General features: G+C 48.2%; 1 protein-coding gene and 1 long non-coding RNA gene across 2 annotated transcripts; one reads left to right on the forward strand and one right to left on the reverse strand.

The window, feature by feature from the left end:
* The first annotated feature begins 8,105 nt into the window (after window positions 1–8,105).
* LOC118675115 (L-amino-acid oxidase-like) lies at window positions 8,106–14,515 on the forward strand. Its single transcript, XM_036347299.1, has 7 exons — window positions 8,106–8,136; window positions 9,813–10,027; window positions 10,464–10,576; window positions 12,041–12,308; window positions 12,745–12,807; window positions 13,011–13,144; window positions 13,675–14,515. Exons 1-7 carry the CDS (start codon window positions 8,106–8,108, stop codon window positions 14,513–14,515), a joined length of 1,665 nt encoding a protein of 554 aa, XP_036203192.1.
* Window positions 14,516–19,823: 5,308 nt separating this feature from the next.
* LOC118674951 lies at window positions 19,824–24,442 on the reverse strand. The gene is made up of 3 exons (XR_004973776.1): window positions 24,349–24,442; window positions 21,506–21,616; window positions 19,824–20,829 (listed from the first exon to the last, which is right to left on the reverse strand). It is a non-coding gene; the product is annotated as an uncharacterized LOC118674951 (long non-coding RNA).
* Between the last annotated feature and the right edge of the window lie 401 nt (window positions 24,443–24,843).

The raw sequence follows: 24,843 nt of genomic DNA on the forward strand, positions 1-24,843 counted from the left end.
AAACAACAGACGTGCATTTTCTCACAGTTCTGGGGGCTAGAACTCTGAGATTGAAACTGAGAGTCCTTATGACTTTGACCATATTTAGCTTTAAATCCTACCTAGCCTTTCCCCAGGATCATCAGCAACCCCCAAGGCAGCAGAAGACATTGCCCGGACCTGACTAATGATCACAAGATACAGGCCCCTGGCCGGCTAAAGATAACCTGTTGACCTACGTTATGTTTCAGCAACTGAGCCCAAGGTGGAATGATCTTCCGGCTACTTTTCCACGAAACAAGACAGCGGGGCTGCAGAACAGACCTCTGAACTGTCCTCAAGATCTGGAGAAATGATTTATTACCCTTAGCTCACCTCCAACCAATCAGCTTCCAACACGACCCTGAAGCCTTCACCCTCTGCGACTTGGGAGTTTTGCCCTATGTAGCTGTATCTTATGTGCCATCAGAGAGTTCGGGCTTTTGAGCATTACCTTCCATTCTCCTAGATGGCGCCATCCTATATAATAAAAGGCTAATGTGGTGGAGCGCGAGCGACAGAATGACCAAAACTCCAGACGGATTAAAATTTAGAGCCTTTATTGACTGGCCAGTGTCCGCTCCTCCACTCGAGAAGCCCAAGAGAGAAGTGGCCCCGACCATCTGCAGAGTCCAATATTCAAAGGGGACAACTACATCCGTGCTCAGGTTCCCATAGCAAGCAAAGCCAAGTTACAAAAGCTCATTGCGTAATTTTAGCCAAGCTATTCATCCTCCTCCTGTTACTCATTTCTGGGTAATTTAAAGGTCAGGACTGTTCTTAATTGCGATCTGTCTGTGCTTTGTAGGCCGTTGCTCAGGTGCGTTGATCTGTTTGTTCTTTGTAGGCCGTTGCTCAGGTGTGAGCTCAGTTCCTAGAAACTTAGCACAGGCTCAATTACCTGGGTGAGGTGGCTAGGTAAATAAGCAGGCCTAAAAAATGTTTCTACTCTGTAACAGCTAATATGCAAATAGACCCAACGGTGGAACAACTGTAACAACCAAACAACCGGTCGCTATGACGTGCACTAACCACCAGGGGGCGTGTGCGGAACATGGCGGGCATTAGCTGCAACAGGATGGTGGAGCAGGTGAGCGAGGGCGCCAGACCAAGGTGGGGCACCAGTCACTGTCATCGGGGCAAGCCGCTGGTGGTTACTGAAAATTCTTTGCTCCCGCACACCGCAGTCCTGCCCCGCACTCGCACCCGCTGCCGGTTCCAGATCTGCCACCACTCGCACCCACTGCCAGCACCTGCCCCACTCGCACCTGCAGCTGGCACAGGAGTGCTGCTCACACTTGCTGCTGGTTCCCAGTGCGGGTCCTGATCACTCAGCACCATCAATAGGTGCAAGTGGCGGCTGTTGGCCCTGATTGCCCCTGAGGGCTTCTCCACCTCACCCTGCTCCTGAGGGGTGATCAGGGCAGCAGCCGCCACTCGCACCCGCTGAAGGTGCTGGCCCCACTCACACCCAGTGCTGGAGCCGGCCCCAATTACTCTATGCCAGTGATGGCGAACCTTTTGAGCTCGGTGTGTCAGCATTTTGAAAAACCCTAACTAAACTCTGGTGCCGTGTCACATATAGAAATTTTTTGATATTTGCAACCATAGTAAAACAAAGATTTATATTTTTGATATTTATTTAATATATTTAAATGCCATTTAAAAAGAAAACTCAACCAAAAAACTGAGTTCACATGTCACCTCTGACACACATGTCATAGGTTTGCCATCACTGCTCTATGCAGTCAGTGGTGTGAGTGGTGCTGGTGCCATCAGCATGTGGGAGGGGCAATGGCAGGAATGGGGGCTCCCAGCAGATAAGGGACCAGGACTGTGGTGGGAGGAGCCCAGTGGGGGCATAGAGGATGGGCCAAGACCTGCCCCTGTGCCTACTGTAGACTCGCAGCCCACATTTCCTTTCAAGGTGCATGAATTCATGCACTGGGCCCCTAGTTCATAATAAATAAAATAACCAATATTTCTCCACCGCAATTCTTGGTGTTTAGTGTTCAACTCTACTAGTTTAACTCTTTCTGTGTGATAACAAATTCAAGGTGCCAGCGTAGTCCATTTCTGGTGAGAGTCCTTTTTCCTGATTTATAGATCTGCCTTCTTGCTATGTCCCCACATGGCCTTACCTCTGTCTGTAGGAGTCAGGGGGCAGCACGCTCATGAGCTGACTTTTCTTATAAGGGCACGAATCCTATCAGATCAGGACCCCACCCTTCTGATTTCATTTAACTTTAGTTACTTCCTTAGTGGCCCCATCTCCAAATACACTCACACTAGGAGTCAGGACTCCAACATATAAACTTGGGAAGGATATAAATATTCAATCCATAATAGACTCTTTTGCTTATGTTCTTATTGAGTCATATCTATATTATCAGGTAAGGATTAATATTCCTACATTCCAGGTGAGACAACAAGCTCATAGAAGAGGTAATTCACTATCAGAGTCAGGAGTCAAAGTCAGGTTGGTCTGGCTCTGACGTCCAAGCTAAATGCATTGCCCTGGGCTCTACTGGGAACTCCCCAGCTAAGCTTCTGGCTAGTAGAACCTGCACAGGCTGCTCTCATTGCCGCTGCCTTCCACAGTGCACTCAGACTGCACAGCCTCCTTACAGCAGTGCCCCATCTTCAGCACTCATGGCTCCCAGGTGTCTTGAGGAAGGCAGTGACCAGGAGTAAGGCAGGGGCTCTGGAGTTGGTCTTCCCTGTGTGTACACTGGCTTGAGCCATGCAAGGTGGGAGGATGGTCTGAGGAGAATGACCTGGGAGGGGCCATGGAGGAAGCCCTTGTCTCCAGTGAGCCAGGAGACTTTAGATGGGCTGCAAGCAGGACCAATCAGCACAGCCTCCATGAGTGACCTCTGGCAGTCTGCTCCACAGTCTCAGCTTCCTCATCTGTCAGGTGGTCGTGGGTGTTCAGTTCATCTGTAAGATATGTTCTAGTCCTGAACTTCTATGATATAAAATACTGCTACATCGACAAAAGCCCTCATGTTTGCACAGCCCTGGGAGAGGGGCGTGGGGACCAAAAAATATTAATACTTTTCCTCCCGCCTTCTATGTGCTTTTGGTGGGCTAATAACCAAATTAACAGAGACAGATTAACAGGAGAAAATAAAAGTTTAATACATGCTCATGGGGAAGTCACATAGACATGATACATACGTGAAAATACCAAAGACAGCCAGGCAACATTGGGTGTACACGACATTTTTGGAAAAAGAAGAAAGGGGGAGGAAACATAGGATATTAGATTTCAGAAGGGTAGGGGGGATTCACAGGTGGTTGAGGAAGAGCAGAACATACATGGCAGGAAAATCCTTGCTGGGGAACTCAGAAACAATGGGGCACAGGGAGTGCCTAGCTAACAGGCACCTGCCTGAAGCTGCCTTGTTTACCATACGTAGTTCATATTGGGCAGAGGCAGCATCCTAAGATCTCCTTCCTCAAGCAGATTTCTGTCTGAATCTCTTGGGCAAGAAAAGGGGGAGGGTCAAAGGTTCTGAGTCATTTATTTCTTAATAAACATTTAAATATCCATATCCCATTTGGAATGGCAGACTTTTGGTTAACACCTTTCTGGTTAAACAAATGCTCTCACTCATCACTTAACCATTCAGTGAACATTTACTTCCACTGCCATGTGCTCGATCATGTGTTGGGCAATCCTGGGCAATAGAGGACAGAGATGATGGAGACCCAGTTCCTGCTCTCAGAGACCTGCAAGTGCAGGTATAAAGGCAGACATAAAGGGAGGAGTGGGTAAGAGGGTGACAGGTGAAGGAAGATCCTGGGCTCTGAGGGACAGGGATGTGGAGGGAGGAGTAGTGACCCTGTTATTGGTGAGGTGCCCTCTGTGTCCCCGCCTGTTGCTGGTGGAAGTGGGCTTCTTGGGGTGCAGCAGGAACAAGAATTTCCTGAGGCCCCCATGGGAGGATGAGGTGTCCTGGAAAGCTTTATTGATGACATAACATGAAGGGAGCTCCCCTCCATGATCTCATCGCCCTCCATTCTGTCATAGATTCCCATTTTGTCTGTAGTAGAGCTAGAATTAAAGCCACCGCCCAGAGTCTTTGCTCCGTATTACAGCACAGTCCAGTCCTGCCTTTGGCTAGCGTAGCTTGTGCTCAAGCCGCTGTCCATTGTGTGTGGGGTCTGCATGGGCCATATGGCATGCTAGCGTGGGTCATGGAGCAAGCGAGTGCAAGGAAGCAGAGTGAAGCCAGAGGAACAAGAGAGAGGTAACTCTTTGTCTCAGGGTTATAACCAGGAGCTTCACCAATTAAGCCTTCAGGATTTCACATGCTTGCAGTGGCTCTGTCATTCTGGCCAATAATCTTTGTTCCCCAGGCTAGACTGACAAGCAAGCACCTTCCCGACATCACCCCAACTTCACGGAGCATGCGCCCATCTTCCCCTTTGTTGGACCCCTTCCCCCTGTGATTTGCAGGGAATGGACAGGTGGTCCCTTGAGAAGTGTGAAATTGCAGCTTCCTGGTGAAGCTGCCCAGATGACCATACTTACAATGTCTGGCCTCTCCTTTGCTTTCTTCCTATTATTAATATTAACCAGCTAGTTATGATGGTAACAAACCCACATCTAGTAAATCAAAGAAGGCAGTTTTGTCTGCACTTTATATAAGGAAACTTAGGCTGAGAGAGCAGTGACGACCTAAGGCCACATAATCAGAAAGTGGCCAGGCCTGCCTGTGATCCAGAGCCTTGTCTCTTGGCACAGTGCCTCACACTGTAGTGAACACTGGGATGGAGGGCAGCAGAAATCTGAGCCAGACACTGCAGAGCCTGCGAAGAGTTCTCAGTCTGGTGGGGAGGTGGCCATCCATACTCCACTCTCAAGAATGTTCACCAAGCACAGCTTGCTCACCTGGTGGCTGTATCAAAGGGTGTCCTGGCCCCTCCTGGGGAGCTGCAGCCTGCTGGGTGTTGAGGATGCACACCAGGGTCAGAGCAGTGACAATCCCCAAGAAGTCTCATCCTGGGCAAGCAGAGGGTTCCAACCCACATGAATTCATGGCCTCTGATGTTCATTCATCCATCCACTTGTGTGGTTCTTCATTCAGTCGCCATACAGTACTGAGAGCCATTTGTGTACCTGCCAGATGCCAGTCCACCCTTGCTGCTTGACACAGTCGCTGCAGGGAAGAAACATCTGCACAGCTTATGTTTCAAGGGACCTGGGATATATGGCATATGTTTGCTCCTCCTCTTAACACTATGTGTTTTAAACAGGACCACCTCCCCGAGAAAGGTTGTTTCCCCATGTGAGGATTTTTCCCTGAAGTTAGGGAGGGAATAAAACCCCTTAACTAAGTGCCAGGCGCGTAGCTAATCATGTTAAATATGAACAATCACGCTTAAACTACATAATCTTTACTTAGGCTAATCTCCTTCAGTTACTTCCTTGTAGCTTAATATAACAATAGAGTAACCTTGGAATGGAGATAAGAAACGCCCTAACCTTTGGAATACAATTGATAGGATTAAAATCAACTGGTATAAATACAGATGTAACAAGACAATAAACACAGAGCCTGGCTGGAGAACCTGGCTATGCTGATCAACTGAATGCTGTCTCTGTGTCCTTCATTCTTCGTCGACTCTGTCCACACCTTTGGGAACCCCTGGATCTGCTGGGGGAGCCCCGTACCCAGCCTGTATGTACTGGGGGAGCCTTCCTTTCCTCTCCAAACACCAGTCTTGAGCCCTCAGCACGTGGGGCTGCAGCCCTGTGTCTGATTTGTGTATGTACATGACTGCTGCTCAGTGGCCTGGACATTCCCAGGGCAGGGACCTGGTTTCACTCCTCCCTAGTTGACCTAGAGGAGACTGTACAGGCTCTTTGGTGCCTCAGAACTTCTCTTTGCTGTTCCCAGCATTCCCTCTCCAGGAATGGGTGTTCTAGGCCGGATTGCAAGGGCAGAAGGTTTGTGTGAGCACAAAGAACACACTCCCTAGGTCTACTGATCAGCTCCAAAGCAGAAGTCAGAATTGGAGGGGCCCAGGTCACAGGGATTGGCTCTGTTTCCCACTGTACTGATGAGAAAACTGAGGCAGCCAATACCCCCACCCCCTAAAACATAGCTCCTAGTTCTGCCAAGGCCTGAGCAGCTATCCTGGGAGGTCCTCTGGCCTCACATTTAGATGCTTTGATGGGGGATGGGAGTTCTCTCTGGAATGGGCTGCTGGTGGGTGTGATGGAGGAGGGGCAGCTGCTCCCATTCTGAGGACATTCCCTCCCAAAGTGCTTTTGATCTCTAGTGAGCCTGGCCCAAACCTCCTAATTCAGCCCCAGGATTACCCTGCATGAAGGACAAAGAGGGGTGTGTGTGTGTAGGGGTGGGCTGTGGGGGAGAGTGAACAGGCAGGATAATACTGAAGGATCATTCCAGGGCTCATTCTCCAGCTCTCCTTGACAATGAGGGGGAGTCTCTTGACCCCATACCTGGGGGCACACACTGACCAGTGAAGTGTGAAATGAGGTGGGGACATGGGTCTGTGGGATTACACACACATGCTCGATATGCGTGGGTACCTGTGTGTTTGGAGGGGATTGTGAGCACCATGAGGGCCAGGGTACATTCAATGGTGCCACGAAAGATGCTTCCAGAGGCTTTGACCTTCCCCGAATCGTCGTCAGCAACATCAGCCCCCCTTCTGTTGATGTGGACAAAACTATCTTGTCTCAAGAGCCACTTGGAGACCAGTCCGTTCAAGTGGTCCAGAGCGCAGACATGAACTGTGCACAAGAATGTTCTACAGATCAAATTCTGCTTAGAGGCCTGGGGCATGGTGTTCATCCTCAATCTGGGGGTGGGGTGTAGTCGGGGTGCACCTGAGTTCAGGGGATCACTGCCCTGGCCTCTCCTGCACAACACAGGTCTGTGCATCACAGCTCCTGCTCCCAGCCCAGCCGTGGTCTCCTTCTGCAGAACCCCCAGGGCAGGCCCTTCCTTTGTCTCCATAGACATCATTCTCCAACAGGAGCCCCACTGCCTTCTCAGGCCGTAAATAATTAAGTAGTTATTAATTCCAATGGGATATATATAAAAGAAAAACAAGTTGCAGAATACACCCAGTACAACACAATTTATATAATGTCACTTTAAAAATTTAGATAAAATGATAAAGAAATGAAAGTATAAGGAAAAAATAAAAGATTCCAATCCAGCCTACTAGGAATTTAGGATAAAAATAGAAATAACTGATAAAAATAGGAAGATAATTGCCGGAGCTGGCAAAGTCTTACGTCTTCAGACCCAAAGAACCCTGTCTGCCAGCCAGATGACTCGGGGGTGGGATGGTGGGGGAGGGGGGAGAATTGACATCCAAACATGTCTTCATGTAATTTCAGAATTATGAAAAAGAGAAAATCCTTATATGCTTCCAGTTGTGGGGAAGACGAGAGATTACTTGCAACAAATAAACAAACACACACACAAACAAGAAACAGAATTAGCATTAGACTTTATCCAGAACACAGGACTCTAAAAAATTGAAGACATTCGGGAGCACAGACATGAACTGTGCACAAGAATGTTCTTGCAGGTCGAATTCCCTGTAGAGGCTTGGGGCACAGTGTTTGAGCCTTCCCAGATCCAGTGAAAATGGTAGAATTCTGTACTCAGTCAAGTCAATATCAATAAAAACTAAGATGAACCTTAACAATAAAGTCAGTTAAAAATGAAGGCATTTTCAAATCATGCGAGGACTTGGTCCTCTATGATCCCTCCCACACATCTTTTCTGAGAAAAAAAAAATGAGGTTCCTCCTGCACATTGGCACTCAGGTGCGGTGCCAGGGTCTGGGCTGGGAGAAGTGGTTTCTCTGGGAAGGGAGACAGGCCTGGTGGAAGGTGGGGATGCAGAAGATGAGGCTGGGAATGGGACTGAGTCACTGTGGACATCTCACCTGACAGCCCAGGCCTTGAGGGCATACTTCTTTCTGTGCTTGGCACAGCCAATAGTGCCCTGGGCAGGCTGGTGGGATGAGGCCAGCTACTGCCAGGGTGAAGCTGGCTGCTCATAAAGAGGGAGAGCCGCCCAGGGCCCATCATGAGCTGCAAGTCCATGGCCAAGATGAGGGGTAAGTGGAGTCCTTTCTCTACGTCTGAGAGAGGCACCAGCAGAAGGAGGGATTGAACTCTGAAACAGGGACAAGAGCTATATCCAGGGGTGGGATGGGCTGAGGGAGTTGAGATGGATCCAAAGGGGAGTCTGGATATAGGGTCACGCAAGGGGAAGGAGGATGGGGACTGAGATGCGACAGGAACTAGACTAGGGGCTATGGGGAGGTCCGGGTATTGAAAGTGAGTCAAGAGAATGGATATAGGAATGAGTCTGGGGGCTGGGCCCATTCAAGAGAAAGGGCATGGGGTCTGAGAGAGGAATTGTGGCAGCCCAGGGAGATGGAAAAATGTGTCAGGGGTGGAGAATGGATTAATGAGGCTGAAGTAGGCCTGGGGGAGGGAAAGAGGGCGAGGCTGAGGCATGGGTACCCTCCCCACTTTTCTGAGGAGCCACCCCTGCAGGAGGCTCTCTTGGCATTGGGAAGGGCCTGCACTGGGAACAGCTGGGTGGCTTGCCTCTTCTCAAGGGCAGCCCCTGGAGATCCCTTTTCTCTTGTGAACCTCGGTGGTCCCGCCTGTACAAAGACTAGACCAAGCGTTCTCACCTGCCCCAATCCCACAAGTGCAAGGGGGCACAACGTGCCCCAGCTCCTGGCTTTCCCTTTAAGAACAGGCAACAGGATGTATTGCATGTTCTATACCAACACTGGTTTCAATCTCGGCTGCACGTTAGAAACCCGGAAGGCTTTGGAAAAAACACTGTGAGGCTGGGGAAGAGGGACAGGACTGCCAAGGTCCCCGGGGCTAGTGATGTCACTGAGAACCTGGTCACAATTCCTCCACTCCCTTCCCTGGGGAGATGTGCTTCACACACTCACGTACACACACACACACACACACACACACACACACACACACACACACACACCATCCTCTCACAAATGTACATATTCCCAAAGGACACACCATCCTTTCACAAATGTACATATTCCCAAAGGACACAGATACCTTCAGGCCCCCCCCACCCCCCGCACCCCCCACCTAGCCTCACACTCAAATGCACACACAGAATTAAATACAAGAACACAAGCAACCATATTCTCTCTCCAACTCAAGCAAATGATCTCTTCCAAACCCAGGCTAACACACACCCAACACACCCAGGCTTATACACACACACTACATCCCATCTCGCTGTCCCATACAGATTCATGCACACATTTGCTCGGGTAACACACTGTCCCACAAACACATCCCCTCACATAAAATCACAGACAATGCACAGTCTGGGCACAATACAGTGCAACAATCACCAACTCACAGTCACAGCAACTTGTATCACAGACAAGCTCACACACAGGCACACTCGCCACCAGAAGCAGGCATATTTACAGTCAAATACAAATCTGCATACATTGCATGATTTCCAATCACGTGCAAACACATGAGCTTGCAGTCCACAATTACAATCACACAACTAACACCAGCATGGTTCGCACATCCATTCGTACCCACACAACACAATCACCCACCAGAGACAATCACAAACATAAGTGTTTACAACCACACATTCAACAGACTCTGCCTGGCCTTACCATCCCCGCGCGTTCACGCAGCCAAGCTCATCCTGGGGCAGGTGGGATAAAACGCCTGGGCCCCAGAAAAACAGCCCCCACTCCTTTCTCTGCCCCAGGAATACTGGTCTTGGGGCTCCTGTTGGCTACTCCCAGCTGCCTTGGCCACCATGAGGACCTGGCCAAGTGCTTCCAGGACCCTGAGTACGAGTCCATCGTTGTCACAGCCCAGGAAGGCCTCCACACGGCCCCACTGCCCCGGCGCGTGGTGGTGGTGGGAGCTGGCATGTCCGGCCTGGTGGCAGCCCAGGCCCTGCAGGACGCTGGCCACCAGGTGAGCCGGCTTTGGAGGGGCCTCAGCCCTTTGCCTCTGGGTTTGCTTGCTTGGGTGGGAAAAGATCAAGAAAACAATTGCATGTAACCCACTGGATCTCTTAGCCCTTAGTCATTGTTTCTCAAAACTCCCCTGAGAGTCGGCCTTAACTGCAACCTGTGTTCTCCTGGAAACAAAAGTAGAGAAGGGGTTTGCTAACAGGTAAAGACCAAGAGGCACGCTGTCCCCTGCCACGCGGAACCTTCTGCCTCACTCACATACTGAGGACCCTCCCGGAGGGCTCCGTATCCCCATGGTTTGGTTATCTTGCACATTCGGGGACCTAGCGCTGGGGATCCAGATTAGAGCCTGTGACTGGGTGACTGGGTGGGGGGAGTACAGGGTGGAGAAGGGAGAGCCTGGCCCTGGGAATGACAGCAGCTTCTCGGGACCCCAGGTTTCCGTCTTGGAAGCCAGCAACCGCATTGGGGGTCGAGTGGTCACAATCAGGAACAAGGAGGAGGGCTGGTACCACGAACTGGGGCCCATGCGAATCCCAAAGTCCCACAGGTAAGTCCTGGGAAAGGTTTGGAGGGAGGATAAGTAGGGGTGATTGGGAGGAGGTAGTGTGGGTCCTGCTGCCATTGAGTTAGAGCCCATTCAGATTCACTGTCCCGTTGGATCGGATCCTGCAAGTCGGGACTAACACTGGTCTCCCACTTGACAGAGACCAGTCCATATCCTCAGAGCCCAGGGTCACAGAGAAAGTGGAAGATCCTAAACTAATAATGATAATAATGACCATTAACTCATCAAATTGTATACTTTACATATGGGCAGCTTCTTACCTGTCAGTTATACCGCAGTGAGCTATCAAATGATAACAGCTGGCTGAAACCGGTTTGACTCAGTGGATAGAGCGTCAGCCTGCGGACTGAAAGGTCCCAGGTTCGATTCAGGTCAAGGGCATGTACCTGGGTTGCGGGCATATCCCCAGCAGGAGATGTGCAGGAGGCAGCTGATCGATGTTTCTCTCTCATCGATGTTTCTAACTCTCTATCTCTCTCCCTTCCTCTCTGTAAAAAATCAATAAAATATATTAAAAAAAAATGATAACAGCTGCCATTTGCCGAATGCTTACTATGTGCATTATTTCATTATTGCAATTTGATACTCTTATGTTTCCCACTTACAAATCAAGAAACTGGACTCAGAGATAGTAAGTGACTCACCCAAGACTCTCCCAGGAGAAAATGACAACGCTCCTCAAAAGCAGGGGCATGCCTGGCACAAAAGAAGATGCTTGACTTCAAAACCCTAATCCTAACCCTAAAACTGTACCCAGCTCCTGGAAAAGAACCTGGCCTCTGGTCCTGAGGCTTCCAAGACAAAAAGACCCCTCAGCTGGTGTCCCATAGACCTCTTTTTTAAAAAATATTTTTATTGATTTTAGAAAGAAAGGAAGGGATAGAGAGATGGAAACATCGATCAGCTGCCTCCTGCACCCCCTACTGGGGATCAAGCCCCAACCCCCCAGCACATGCTCTGCCTGACTGGAAATCAAAACGTGAGGCTGGGGAAAATATGACTTCTTTTTAAAATATAAACGGAACCTGAGATTTCCCTCAAAACACCACCAAAAACTAAAACAAAACCCAAGTGAATTAGCCCAAACTAGAAGTCTTTAGATACAGCCTCGAGCTTACCTAGGAACGGAAAGTGGAATTTCAAATACTGTCTGAAACAACAGGCCTCTGGTTCTATATTTGAACCCTGTACACTGGTATTTCCTAAAGGGCCTTCATTCTGTGATGGGTGAACTCCCTACTCCCCACCTCCCTCAGGGCAAAAACAGAAGGAAATGAACTAATGCCACAGCAAGGAGACACAGGGGTAGAGATGAGGAAGGAGTTAGTCTGAGTTCCCTGGGCACATAAAGAAACTAGTTTTCCCGGAAATGGCTCCTATTGTGCGGCCAGCAGGAATGCGGTGCCATTGGGATGGGTGTCATGCTGATGTCTGTACTTTCTCCAGGCTGGTTCACACCTATGTCAAGAAGCTGGGCCTGAGGCTGAACACATTCATCCATTACAATGACAACGCCTGGTACCTCATCAATGGACAACGCTACCGCATGAGAGAGGTCAAGGCCAACCCAGAGATCCTGGGCTACTCCATGAACCCCACAGAGAAGGGCAAGAATGCTGAGAATCTCTCCCACCAGTCCACTGCCAACGTGCCTCCTGCCTCACCCCTCCCAGGGATGGGAAAGAGCAGGGTCTGGCCTGAAGTCACCACGCAAGTGAGTGGATGGACCCAGTCACCTGACTCTTAAACAATACACGCCTGATTGGTCTGCCTTCCCTCTAACACTCCCTAAGAATGCTACCACCCAACCCTGGTACCCAACCCCATATTCTCTGTCCCTGGGTGGCCCATGAAATTGCTTGATCAGTGGCAATGGAAGGAAAGGGAACCCGTGGTATTGAATCAATCCTGCTAGGTTGCAGTGAATGTCTTGACCTTAAACTTTAGTCTTCACACATCTTTAAACGAAGGGGAGACTTTAGGAGAAAGAGAAGCATTTAGGAGCTCCTGGAAGTGTCTTCCTTGGGTCCTTCCCTCCCCCACCGTTTTGTCTCCTCCCTCTTCAAAGGGACATCCTGAGAGCCCAGGAATACTGCTTCTGGACAATTAGCTTTAACCTAAAGCTGCTTCCCCTTCCTGCCCTTTTGCAGATCAATCAAAGTGTGAAAAATTTCAACTGCAGCCACCTGATGTCCTCTTCTAACTCCACCAAGGTGAGTGAGGCAAAGGTAGAGACGGAGGGATGGGGTGCTCAGCGTAGCTGCCGGAGGTTGTCCCCTGCCTACCAGGACCTCTCTTCCCACTGCCATGCCTTTGCCTCCCTGGAGTCCAGGCCCACCCCTGGCCTGACCTGGGCCCTGCTAAAGCCCCTTCCTATACACTGGGCCCTCCATCTGGCATTTCTACCTCCCCACAGGCTTACCTGGTGAAAGAAGGGATGCTGAACCCGGGAGCAGCCAGGATGATCAGGGATATGATGAATGAGGATGTTGAATTCAAGTCATTCCTAGAGTCCGGGAAATCTGACATCATCTTCTCCAAAAGTGATGAGTAAGACTGATCTAAATCAGAACTCAAATCTGCCCCCTCCTCCAATCAGAGCAGAGAAAGGGAACTTGGATTACTGAGCAGTTACTATGTGCCAGGCACTGCCCTAAGCACTTCCCAAGCATTATGGCATTTAATCCTATGATCACCTAGAAGGTAGGTACCATTATTCAGAGCCAGTGAGGCTTCTGCGGCCCAGCGAAATTATGAAACAGCCAAGTTGGCACAACTGGGCCAAGGGCTGGAACCTGAATCCAAACCCAGGTCTGTAGGATTCCTCTTGGGATGCAGAATTGCATGGTGGCTGAACCCACGGCCTGTCATCGTGGGAAACACCCTTTTCTCTTGGTGTCAGTGTTCCAAACTAGAAAATTTAAGGCTAATCCTTCTCTCGCAGAGACTGTTTAAGATGACGTATGAAGTATGTATATGAAGCTAGCTTCTTCCCCTTTCAGACCAGGATCCCTGCTGGAGACGGGGCGACCTGGCCTCACGCCTCCCACCCTCACCCTCGGCTCTCTTCACCTCCACAGCTTTACCGAGATCACAGGTGGCTTCGACCAGCTCCCCGAAGCCCTGAGGGCCAGCTTGAAGCCTGGCACCATCCATCTGGGCTCCAGGGTGGAGCTGGTAGTGAGGGATGGGCCTGAGGTCCACGTTTCCTACCGGGTGGGCAAGTCCAACTCTGCACTGCACCACCTCACAGCGGATTTTGTCATCATCTCCGCCTCCGCCCGCGCCACAAGCCTCATCACCTTTAGGCCGCCACTCTCGCTAGACAAGGTGGACGCGCTGCGCTCGGTGCATTACGTCAGCGCTACCAAGGTGGTCCTGGCCTGTAAGGAGCCCTTCTGGGAGCGGGATGGCATCCACGGCGGGGTCTCCATCACCGACGGGCCGTCGCGCTACATCTACTACCCCAGCCACAGCCTTCCCAGCGGCAAGGGTGTCCTGCTGGCGTCCTACACGCTGGGCGACGATTCCCTCTTCTTCGCGTCCATGAAGCACGAGCAGGTGGTGGCTATCGTCCTGGAGGACCTGGCGGCGGTGCACCAGATGCCCAAGGAGGCGCTGCGGCACCTGTGCCCCTCCTCTGTGCTCAAGCACTGGTCTCTGGATCCCCTCGTTGGGGGCGCCTTCGCTGTGTTCACTCCCTACCAATCTAAGGACTATGTGCCGCGGCTCTCCCAGCCAGAGGGCCGCATCCACTTTGCTGGCGAGCACACCTGCCTGCCCCCTGGCTGGATCGACACTGCCATCCAGTCCGGCCTCCGGGCAGCCAGGAACATCCAGGCTGCCGTGGACCAGGAGGCCAGAGGAGGCAGGCCTTTGCCAACACCCAGAACAGTTCCTGACGTGGAAAGAAGGCCCTGAGGGAACCTGGCAGGGCCAGCTGGCAGGTGGGAGTGCGAGGCGGGGGCTCAGGAGACAGGCCATCATTAGTCTGCCTGGCCCTCAAGCAGCCCCCAAAATGGCAGATAATGAGCCCAGCTGGCGAGTCCGCAAGAAAATCATCCCTTTTTCTGTGTCTCTCCCCTACCCGCCCTTGAGGAGAAACAGCAGAGTCAGGGTGCAGTAGACCCCCTCACGAGAGGGGGTAAAAACGAGACACCCCCCCCCCCCCCCCGTGGATGCCTGAAACCACAGCTAGTACCAAACCCTCTCTGTGCTATGTCTTTTCCTATACATATATACTGTAAATTTAATCTATAAATAGGCACAGTAAGAGATTAACAAAAATAACTAAAAATAAAATAGAACAATTATGACAATGTACTGTAAAAAAGTGATGTGAGTGTGGTCTCTATCTGTTCATATCTTCCACCCACACATGTAATGCCTTTTCCATCTCACCCAAGCACTCACCACACACTGTGCCCAAACTGTTACAGTTTGAGATGTGACAGTAAACCTAGAACAAATTTATTTTTCCTTCTACACAATGTTATGTTCTTACCATAGATCTTAGCATATGACTTCTTGTCTGTCTTTATTAAGTCAAGAACTTTCACCTTTTCACTTAAAGGAAGCACTTGATGCCTTCTTGAATTGGCAGCACTGCTTTGGGGGCTATTATTAAGTGAAATGAGGGTGACTTGAACACAAGCACTGTGATACCATGACAGTCGACCTGATAATCCAGGTGGTTACTAAGTGATTAAAGGGCCGGTAGGGTAGACAAGGTGGATACACAGAACAAAGGGATGATTCAGGGGTCAGATGGGACAGAGCAGGACGGAGCCAGATTTCATCACGCTACTCTGAATGGCACCCAATTGAAAAACTTATGGATTGTTTGTTTCCGGAAGTTCCCATTTAATATTTTTTTATCATGGTCGACCACAGGTAACCGGAACCGTGGAAAGTGAAACCCTGGATAAGGGGGAAGGAGGAGAGACTACTGTATATGGAGGGACAAGGAACAATCAAGGTTGGAGAATGCTAGAATCAGCCCTTTGCTCGGAGAAAATTATCTCCTTCTGTGTAGTAGAAACAAGCAAATGAGAAAGGATTCACACACTCTACTTTCTGTCATCTACAACTAGAAGCTCCTAAAGGGACACATCCAAACCATAGCAACGGGAAACCACATAATGGCCACACATACTCACAGCGCACACAAATCTTTGCATGCCTGAGCCAGGGACCTCACATCTTGGCCCAACATGGGGTCTAGGTGGCGAGATTGAGTTCTTTTCTACTCTTTTTGAGCCTGCCAGAGCAGAACCTTGACTTCCCAATGATGCTCTTGGCCCTTGGACTTTCCCTCCACCTCCCCATCACCAATCAGAACCCTCCTCCCCACCTCTGCTTGTGCAGTCCACACATCCCCCTGGGAGGATCCAAGCTCATCCTACATGCTCCCTCCCCACTCGGCTCCTCTCTAAAACCTGTCCGTCCTTCCAGGCCCAACCTAAGCTACTCCCCCTCCCCAAGTCCTCCCTTAGCAGCCACATCCAAATCCCAGGGATTTCTCTCTTTGAACCCTGACCCTTCTTCCCTAGAGTTCCAAACATTTGGACTGCGGATCTTCTTGTGCTGTTATATAATTCCTTCCTGATGGTGCGTTATCTGTCCAACTACACTAAGAGCCCCCAAGAGCTGGAATCATATCTTGTGTGCCTTTTTGCATTTTCCCTAAGTGTATTTGATTCCCTTTAATCTGACAATTAATTTTTATTATGCATTTATGATGTGTCAGGCATGAGCCTTATTATCCAATTGAATCAAAACTCCACTCTGACCTATGTCTAAAACAAACAAACAAGACAGCTCAGCCATCATGGCTCAGTGGTTGAACGTCAACCTAGGAACCCAGGAGGTCATGGTTGGATTCCCTGTCAGGACACATGCCCTGGTTGCAGGCTCAATCCCTAGAAGGGGGAGTGCAGGAGGCAGTTGATTGATGATTCTCTCTCCTCATTGATGTTTCTATCTCTCTCCCTTTCCCTTCCTCTCTGAAATCAATAAAAATATATATTTTTAAAAATGTGTATGGCAAGTAGACTGCACTACTTTCCAGGAACATTTCTGAGCCTTTTACACATATACATACATACAGATGTCTCACCATAACCCTATGAGGTAGGTACTATTTGCCCCTCATCTTACTGGTAACGAAAATGAAGTACGGAGAGGTTATTTTCCCAATGCCACATATCATGAACACAGTGGAGTTATAATTAATCACACAAAATCCAATTCAAGTTGGATATTATAGACCTAAATGTGAATGTTTTTTAAAAATAAAACTATTAGAGCTTTCTGACGGTGATGTCAGAAAATCCAGACCTTTCTCCTTCCACTTAAAAACACAACAGATTGACTGGTTATAGTGATGTGGGAGCTCTAGAAACCAGTCGAGGGGCTGCAACAACCAAGCAAATGCCCAATTAAGAAAAAGCAGATCTATGTCCTGGCCGGGTGGCTGGGTTGTTTAGAGCATCATCCCGACACCAAGATGGTTTCTGGTTCAATTTCCCGGCAGAGCACATACCCAGGTTGCAGGTTTGATTCTCAGGCAGGGCGTCCCATGAGGCAGCTGATTAATGTCTCTCTCTCTCTCTCTCTCTCTCTCTCTCTCTCTCTCTCTCTCTCTCTTTCACCAATAAAGCATATCCTTGGGTGATGATTTTTATAAAAAAAGAAACACTGAAAGCAGTAGGCAGTTTCATGGTGTTTTTGCACACCCCAGCGGACCCGTTCCCAAGCCCAGGACAATTAGGAGGAAGCCACCCAATTCTTAGTTTCTTCTCTGGGAAAGAATGGAACACATTTGTTTGCAATGTGTAGGCATGCCTGGGGGCTGCCCAAGGGCCTGATTTCTGTTCCATCTGACTCAGACAAGAACAGTGGCGTCGTTTGGAGGCTGCTGTGAGCAGTGGCACATGCCATGGCATCTGAAAACTGCAGAGGAACTGCAGGCCCAGGGGTGCTTGGAGGCAAGAGATGATAGGCAAAGGGATGAAACAGAACCTCTAAGGCCCCGAGAAGAAGCAGAGGCGAGACCCGTAGGGAAATTAAGACATTTAAAAGCAGCTGTGTATACACATAAAAAGCCCACCGATAACATCATACTCAATGACATATTTAAAGCTTTTCCTTTAAGATCAGGGACAAGACAATGCCCCCTTCACCACTCTATTCAACATAGAACTGGAAGTCCTAGCCCGACAATCAGGCACAAAAAATAAATAAAGGCATCCAAATTGAGAAGGAAGAAGTTAATTATCTCTGTTCACAGACAACATGATCTTATATGTAGAAAAATCCTAAAGATTCCACAAAACAATGGTTAGAAGTAATAAATAAATTCAGAAAAATTGCAAGATACAAAAATCAATTGTCTTTCTATACACTTAATAATGAACAATTCAAAAAGGAAATTAAGAAAAAATCCATTTACAATAATATCAATATATATATATTTAGGAATAAACTTAACCACGTGTTAAAAGACTTGTACACTAAAGACTACAAAATATTATTTAAAAAAATTTTAAACAGATCCCAATTCATGAAAAGGCATCCCATGTCCATGGATTAAAAGACATAATATTGTTAAAATTTTGTCAATACTATTGTCAATACTAAAGCAGTCTACAGAGTTGGTATAATACCTATCAAACTCCTAATAATCTCTTTTGCAAAAATAGAAAAATTTATATATACCAAATTTAGATAGAATTTGAAGGGATCCTGAATAGTGAGAACAATAATAATTTTTTTAAAAAGTCAAAGCTCTTATAATTCCTGATTTTAAAACTTCCTACAAAACTACAGTAATCAAAGCAGTATGGTAGAAGCATAAGAATAGGCATATATTCCAATAGAATAGAATAGCCCAGAAATAAACCTCATACATATATAGTCAAATGATTTTCAACAAGAGTACCAAGGCCATTCAGTGGGAAAAGTCTTTCAATAAATGATGTTGGAGATTTCAACACAATTCTCTCAGAAACTGATTCAAAAAGCAGATCGAAAAATTCAGAAAGTATATGAAAGATTTAAAAAGGATAATAACAAAAATGAGACATACATAGACATTGCCTCCCCCAAACTGCAGAATACACATAATTTCCAAGCATCCAAGAAGGATTTGCAAAAACCAACCAATCCCAATACAAAACCATAAAGCAAGTCCCAAATTTCAAAGGGTTAAAATCACATGGAGTATTTTCTCTTACCACAATACAGTTAATCCACACATCAATGTTTTAAACTATAACTAGAACAAATTAAATGGAGCAATATTCTGTATTCATACATAGGAAGACTCACTATTGTCAACATGTCGATTCTTCCAAACTTGATCTGTCGACTCAAGGCAATCCCAATAAAAATCCCAGCAAGTTATTTTGTGGATATCAACAAACTGATACTAAAGTTTATACGGAGCAGCAAAAGACCCAGAATAGTCACCACGATATTGAAAAAACCCCCACAAAGTTTGAAGACTGACAGTACCCAGCTTTAAGACTTACTATAAAACACAGTAATCAAGACAGTGTGGTATTGGTGAGAGAATAGACAAGTAGATCAATAGAACATAGTAGAGAACCCCCAAATAGTCCCACGTAAATATAGTCAACTGATCTTTGACAAAGGAACAAAGGCAATACCATGGTACTGCAAAGATAGTCTTTGCAACAAATGGCGCTGAAACAAAAAACCCTGCACATCCCCACATTAAAAAAATTTAGACACAGACCTTACTCATTTCGCAAAAATTAACTAGAAATGGATCACAGAACTATAAAACTCCTAGATAATAACACACGAGAAAATTTAGATGGCCTTAGGTATGTATTCAACTTTTTAGATCCAACACCAAAGACACAATCTGATAAGCTGGACTTCATAAAAATTAAAAACTTCTGCCCTGCAAACGACAGTGTCAAGAATGGGAAGACAAGCCACACACTGGGAGAAAATATTTGCAAAAGACACATCTGATAAAGGATTATTATCCAAAATACACAAAGAACTGTTAAAATTCAACATTAAGAAACCAAACAAATAGCTATAATAATCAAATCAAATATTATGGCAGAAATAAAAAAATACAGAAACTGTGGGATCAGCTGTCTTCTTCTGAGTACACTGGAGAACCTGGTTTTTTTAAAAAAAGTATGACAAGCTTAGAACTCTAAATTCTCAGCTGAACAAAGGGGTAGGAAGTTAGAAAACACGACTGCCCAGAGGAAATCCCTTATTTTGTGTAGCACAAAGTCTGGATTTCTGAAAACCAAACTCGAAGCCTGTTCCCGTGGTTAACCAAATTACATACAAATTGAATTCATACCCTGGCTTATCATATAATTAAAGTTACAGAGTTGATAGAGAAAGACTTGGAATTTGAGAATTGTGATAGAAATTTAGAATTGTAAACATGTACAAGTGGGTTTATGAAATAAACCCCTCAAAAATTAAGATATCTACCACCTTAGTAAAATTTCTTCCTTCCATTAGTCTCTAACACATTAAAATATCCCCTCTAAGGTGCACATTGGCACATCCCCTCCAAGTAAAAGATAGTTGTTGCATCTGGCATCTCTGATCACAGTGAAAGAAGCACATCTTTGGGTTTTGGAGGCAAAATACATCGGAGGCACTGTCTTTCTCAGTAGCTGCTATTTACTGAGCAAGGCATAAGGCTGCCACAGGGGGGCAGTAGGGGGTCTTGGAAACGTCCTTGGCTTCAAACTGATATGGATGACCTTGAGTCAATTTTCTCATATACATATAAAGATAATCAAAAAACCTTCTTCATAAGATTATGGTAACTAGCCCTGGCTGGTGTGGCTCAGGTGGTTGAGTGTCGTCCTGTGCACGGAAAGGTCTCCGGTTCGATTCCCAATAAGGGCACATACCAGCGATGTCCAGTTGTTCGATTCCTGGTCAGGAGCGTACGGGGAACCATGGATCGATGTTTCTCTCTCACATTGATGTTTCTTTCTGTCTCTCTCCTTCTCCCTTTCTCTCTCTCTCAAATCAATAAAAACATATTTATTAAAAATATTATGCTGATTATAAAATGAGCTAACATGTGGTCAGGTTCTTTAAAGCACACGTCCTCAAATGTTGTCTGCATCACTTTGCGATTTGATGGCAGTCCAATGACAATATTTTCATCAGCCCAGAAAGCAGAACTTACTCCATTAGGATTGGCAACAATTTGTTTTCTATTGAGTTGTAGCATAGAGACGGAGTGCATATAAAACATTAATTCAGAGTTGTAGTAATAATAATAATAATAATAATAATAATAATAATAATAATAATAATACCATACCCTTCCTCTAGAACTCGAGTCAGAAATCTAATACTGGCAAAGTGGCCACTTCCCCTGCAAACTGACACCCAGTGGAGCCTGAGATCTGCAAAGCGTCTACCTGCTGCTGTCTTGGCTCGGCTTTGCATCCAGTAAACCACTGGGTGAGGGGTGCACTAACTTTCCCTGAGCTCCCAAACTCTGGAAGGATGCGTTTGGGTTATTCTGAGCTCCTCCCACTCCACTTCTGAGAGGCGGGTGCTAGCTCTCTTCCCTGTCGGGACAGGTCACATTTAGAACACCAGAGGGCGGCCACTCCCCACAAATTGCGGTGCTTGGGAACAAAGCCGCTAGACCTCAGGTGAAATGGGCACAGCCTCCCAGGCCTCCTCTTCTCCCTTCTCCTCCTCAGCTTGCACCACCCATCAGAACGACACAGTGCAAAGGTCCATGGCTTTAGGGACAGAGAGACCTGTGCCTGACACCCAATTTGACCACTTACTTCCTATGTCCGTGGCTAAGTGATCTCACCTCTCCACGCCACGGTTTGCTCATCTGGAAAAATAGGATACAAAAATAGCACCTACCTCATAGGATTTCTGGAGTAAGTGAGATGATGTGGGCAAGTTGCCATTGTCCAAATGTTAGGTATCCTTAGGCATCATAACAGTTCATCTGATTTGATTCTCACCAGAGTCCTGGCAGGCAGAGTAGGTAAACATGATTCTAATTTTTCAGATAAAGAAATTGAGGCTCAAAGGAGTTTAATGACCTGCAGAATCTTGATGATAACAGTAGTTTCATTTTCCACGCTTCTCTCTCAACCATTTTACAGTGATGGCCTCTCTTAAGGAACTTGCTTTTAACCCTTTTGGGATTCCGGGATTCTGAGGCCCAGAGAGGGCAAATATTTTACTGGAGGCTACATAGCGCGACAGTGGCCAATCCAGGACCCAGCGAGCCAGACTAGTGGGCTCCCAGCTGGGTGCTCTGGCATCTGCCCTGCGACACCCTTTTAGACACCACTGACTGCTTGCTGTGGGGACCCAGCTGTGAGTCTTGTCTCCCTAACTAGACTGTGAGCTAAAAGGGGGAGAGGGGATTCCTGAGGAGCACATGCTTCCATGGGAAAGCATCCGTGACATGCTGCTAGATGAGGCAAGAGACCCACAAAACAGTGGGCACGTCATTCTAGTGTGCATCTGTGTACACGGGCTGAGGGAAAGGGTGGAAGGTCTTAAAACACAAAGGTGAAAATGCGTATCTCTGGGTAGTGGAGTTACACGTGGTTGTGTATGTTCCCTTGCACTTTTGTGTGCTTCTAGATTTAACCAATAAATGTGTCTTACTTCTATGATCATAACCAATGTCTGTGTACATATGTGTTATACTATTTCAACTGTCCACTTAAAAAATTAAAATGACATTAAGAGTCAGGGATCTTGAGCTGTCTTCCACGTTATCTATTGTGGCTTTGGAAGAGCCTCCTAACCTCTGTAAGTTTCAGTTTCTCCACCTGAAATACAGGGAGGATAACCCTCATCCCCCTTCACCCAGAGGCTCAGAACCTGCCCGGTTTGGCTGCCTGGGCAGCTCCGAGCCGCTCCCTCTTGTCCCCAGGCAGTTGCAGCCCTCACCTCTGTCTCCACTCTCCTCATTCCATTCGTTAACCCCTTACCTGCTGCAGCTCTGGTTTTGCCCCTCTTTCCAGACTGGAATCTACCGGGGTCACTGGCAGCCCCCTCGTTGCAAAAACCAATGGCCCCAACATGTCTTTCTCTCTAGTTCTCTCTCTTTCTCTCTCCAAAGCCCTCTCTGTTTCCCTAGCGTGGGCTCTCTTGGCTGCACCCTCCTCCTTGAAGCCCATCTTCCTTTGCCTTCTCTGACCATGGCTCTCCTCAGTTTCCGCAGCCCTTCCTTGTCCCAGGAGGTTAACTCATCTCTCAAGTACTTATCTACCTGACTCTTCTCTGCAAACTCCAGGGAAGGCCCACGTGCCTGGGGAGCCTTTCTCAAGGGCTAGCTCACACTCCACAGCCACTCAGCGGGAGGGTTCTGCCCACCTTCCTGCAACACACCAGGCCTTCTGAGCCCTCCGCCTGGCTTCCTTCTTTATTCAGGGTGTCATCCTGGACCGCCACACCTCTCATTCTTGTGGACTCCCCACGGGTCGCCCTGCTTTCACTGTCTTTCCCTCCCGCCTAGCCGAGAATGCAGCTTACGTCTCCAGTATCATCCTAACTGTTACCAAACTGTTGCTATGTGTCAGGAATTGAGAGCTTCATCTGTGTCCTTGTGTATTCATTTATTCCTCAAAACCACCATATAAGAGGAATAGTATTCATACCTCCATTTCAAAGATGAGGAAAGTGAGGTACAGTCTGTGACCCCTCCTGGCATATGGGTAACTATAGTTACTGAAGTTTTGGAACTCAGACTTGGACACAGGTGGTCTGATCTGGCTGCAGAGCACCTGCCCTAACCATTCTGCTATGCTGCTGATTTGCATCTTTTGCCAAAAACATCTGCAGAATAAAGTCCACCTTTAGCCACCGGCCTCTGAGAACCCGCCTGTGTAGCTCAGACACACTTTTTCAGTCCTATTGTCCACTGTGCCCCACTGGTGTCCTCCCAGCCCCCATCCTGGCTGCATCCCTCACCTACCACTTTCACAGTTAACCTGTCCTCTGGCTACCCAGTGCCTGTCAGGCTCAACCCCATCTCCATATATTCAACCCTCCCATCCTCCAAGACATCTCAAATGCCTCCTCCTCCATGCGGAGCAGGCTGTGCTGGGAGACGGGAAACCTGAGCTTGTGTCCCTTGACCTTCCAGAAGGTAAGTGGAGGATCTGGAGCCCTCACTGCAGGCCTCGTTTTCCCACCCATAGATGGAGGGGGTGGGAGTAGAGCAACTTTGGGAACCCCTCTTGCTCTAACAGTCTAGGACCCTATGCTTTCATGATCCCTGAAATGGAAGTGAATGTGCCCTCTTGAATCCCTTTAACATTCAGAGAATGGAGAGAATGTTAGGAGTGGGAAGGACTTCAGAGAAAATAGAATCCCACCCCCTCACTTTCCCCCCAGAGATGCTGAGGTCCAGGGAGGGGCAGGGGCCTGGTTAACCATCTGGGCAGTGGTAGGAGGGAAGGCCGTGCTGCTGCTTCATGGAGGACCCATCTCAGCAGGTCCCCAGCCTCCAGAGAAAGGGGGTGGGAGGCTCCTGAAGGGCAGAGGCTGCAGAGCCTGGCCTGCCAGCTCCAGGAGGCCTCGGTAGTTTTCCGTCACCAGCAGCCTGCAGCCCGGGACATGTGCTCCCCGTCCTCTGGCCCCCACATTCCGCTGCACACTCAGGCAGCAAAGTGGCATTCGGGGCCCAGTTGGGGCGGGGCAGCAGGGAGGCAGAGACGCAGACGCACATAAAGACTCACAGGTGCTGGTACAGCCACAATCATAGAGACCCAGAGAGCTAACGCAGGTCCCGGTGAGGCAGAGGCCCAGACACAAACAACACCCGCAGATGTGTACACTCACCCTGCCGGACATGGAGACCCATGCTCATAGTCACGCGCTAGTAAGACTGTCACACAGAGCTATTCATCTCATGCACAGACACGTTCATCACAGGCACGTTCATACCGAGGCTCACGTGCACACTCAGCAGACACCTCTCCATCAACCCCTGCCATCCTCCCTCCTGCCCCTGAGCTCCCACATGCCTGTAGGTCAAACATTGGTCCAGGAAAGGGAGAAAATTGCTGAGCTGCCCCAGGCTGGGGAGGCAGGACAGGAGCTCTGCTAGACAAAACCCAGGCGCCAGCCAGGCTCCCTCTGCACTGAGAAGGCACCACGCTTGATTCCAAAGAATTCGCTGGACCATCCCCACCCTGTTCCCAGAGGCCAGGGGAAGGCGGTTCTGGAGTACC

The sequence above is a fragment of the Myotis myotis genome, unplaced genomic scaffold (genome assembly GCF_014108235.1).
Source record: "Myotis myotis isolate mMyoMyo1 unplaced genomic scaffold, mMyoMyo1.p scaffold_m19_p_2, whole genome shotgun sequence".
Classification (NCBI taxonomy): domain Eukaryota; kingdom Metazoa; phylum Chordata; class Mammalia; order Chiroptera; family Vespertilionidae; genus Myotis; species Myotis myotis.

Coding starts and splice junctions, on each gene's coding strand:
- LOC118675115 (XM_036347299.1), top strand. CDS start 8,106: ATGAGCTGCAAGTCCATGGCCAAGATGAGGG. Junction 10,577..12,040: donor CGAATCCCAAAGTCCCACAG/GTAAGTCCTGGG, acceptor TACTTTCTCCAG/GCTGGTTCACACCTATGTCA. Junction 13,145..13,674: donor ATCTTCTCCAAAAGTGATGA/GTAAGACTGATC, acceptor TCACCTCCACAG/CTTTACCGAGATCACAGGTG.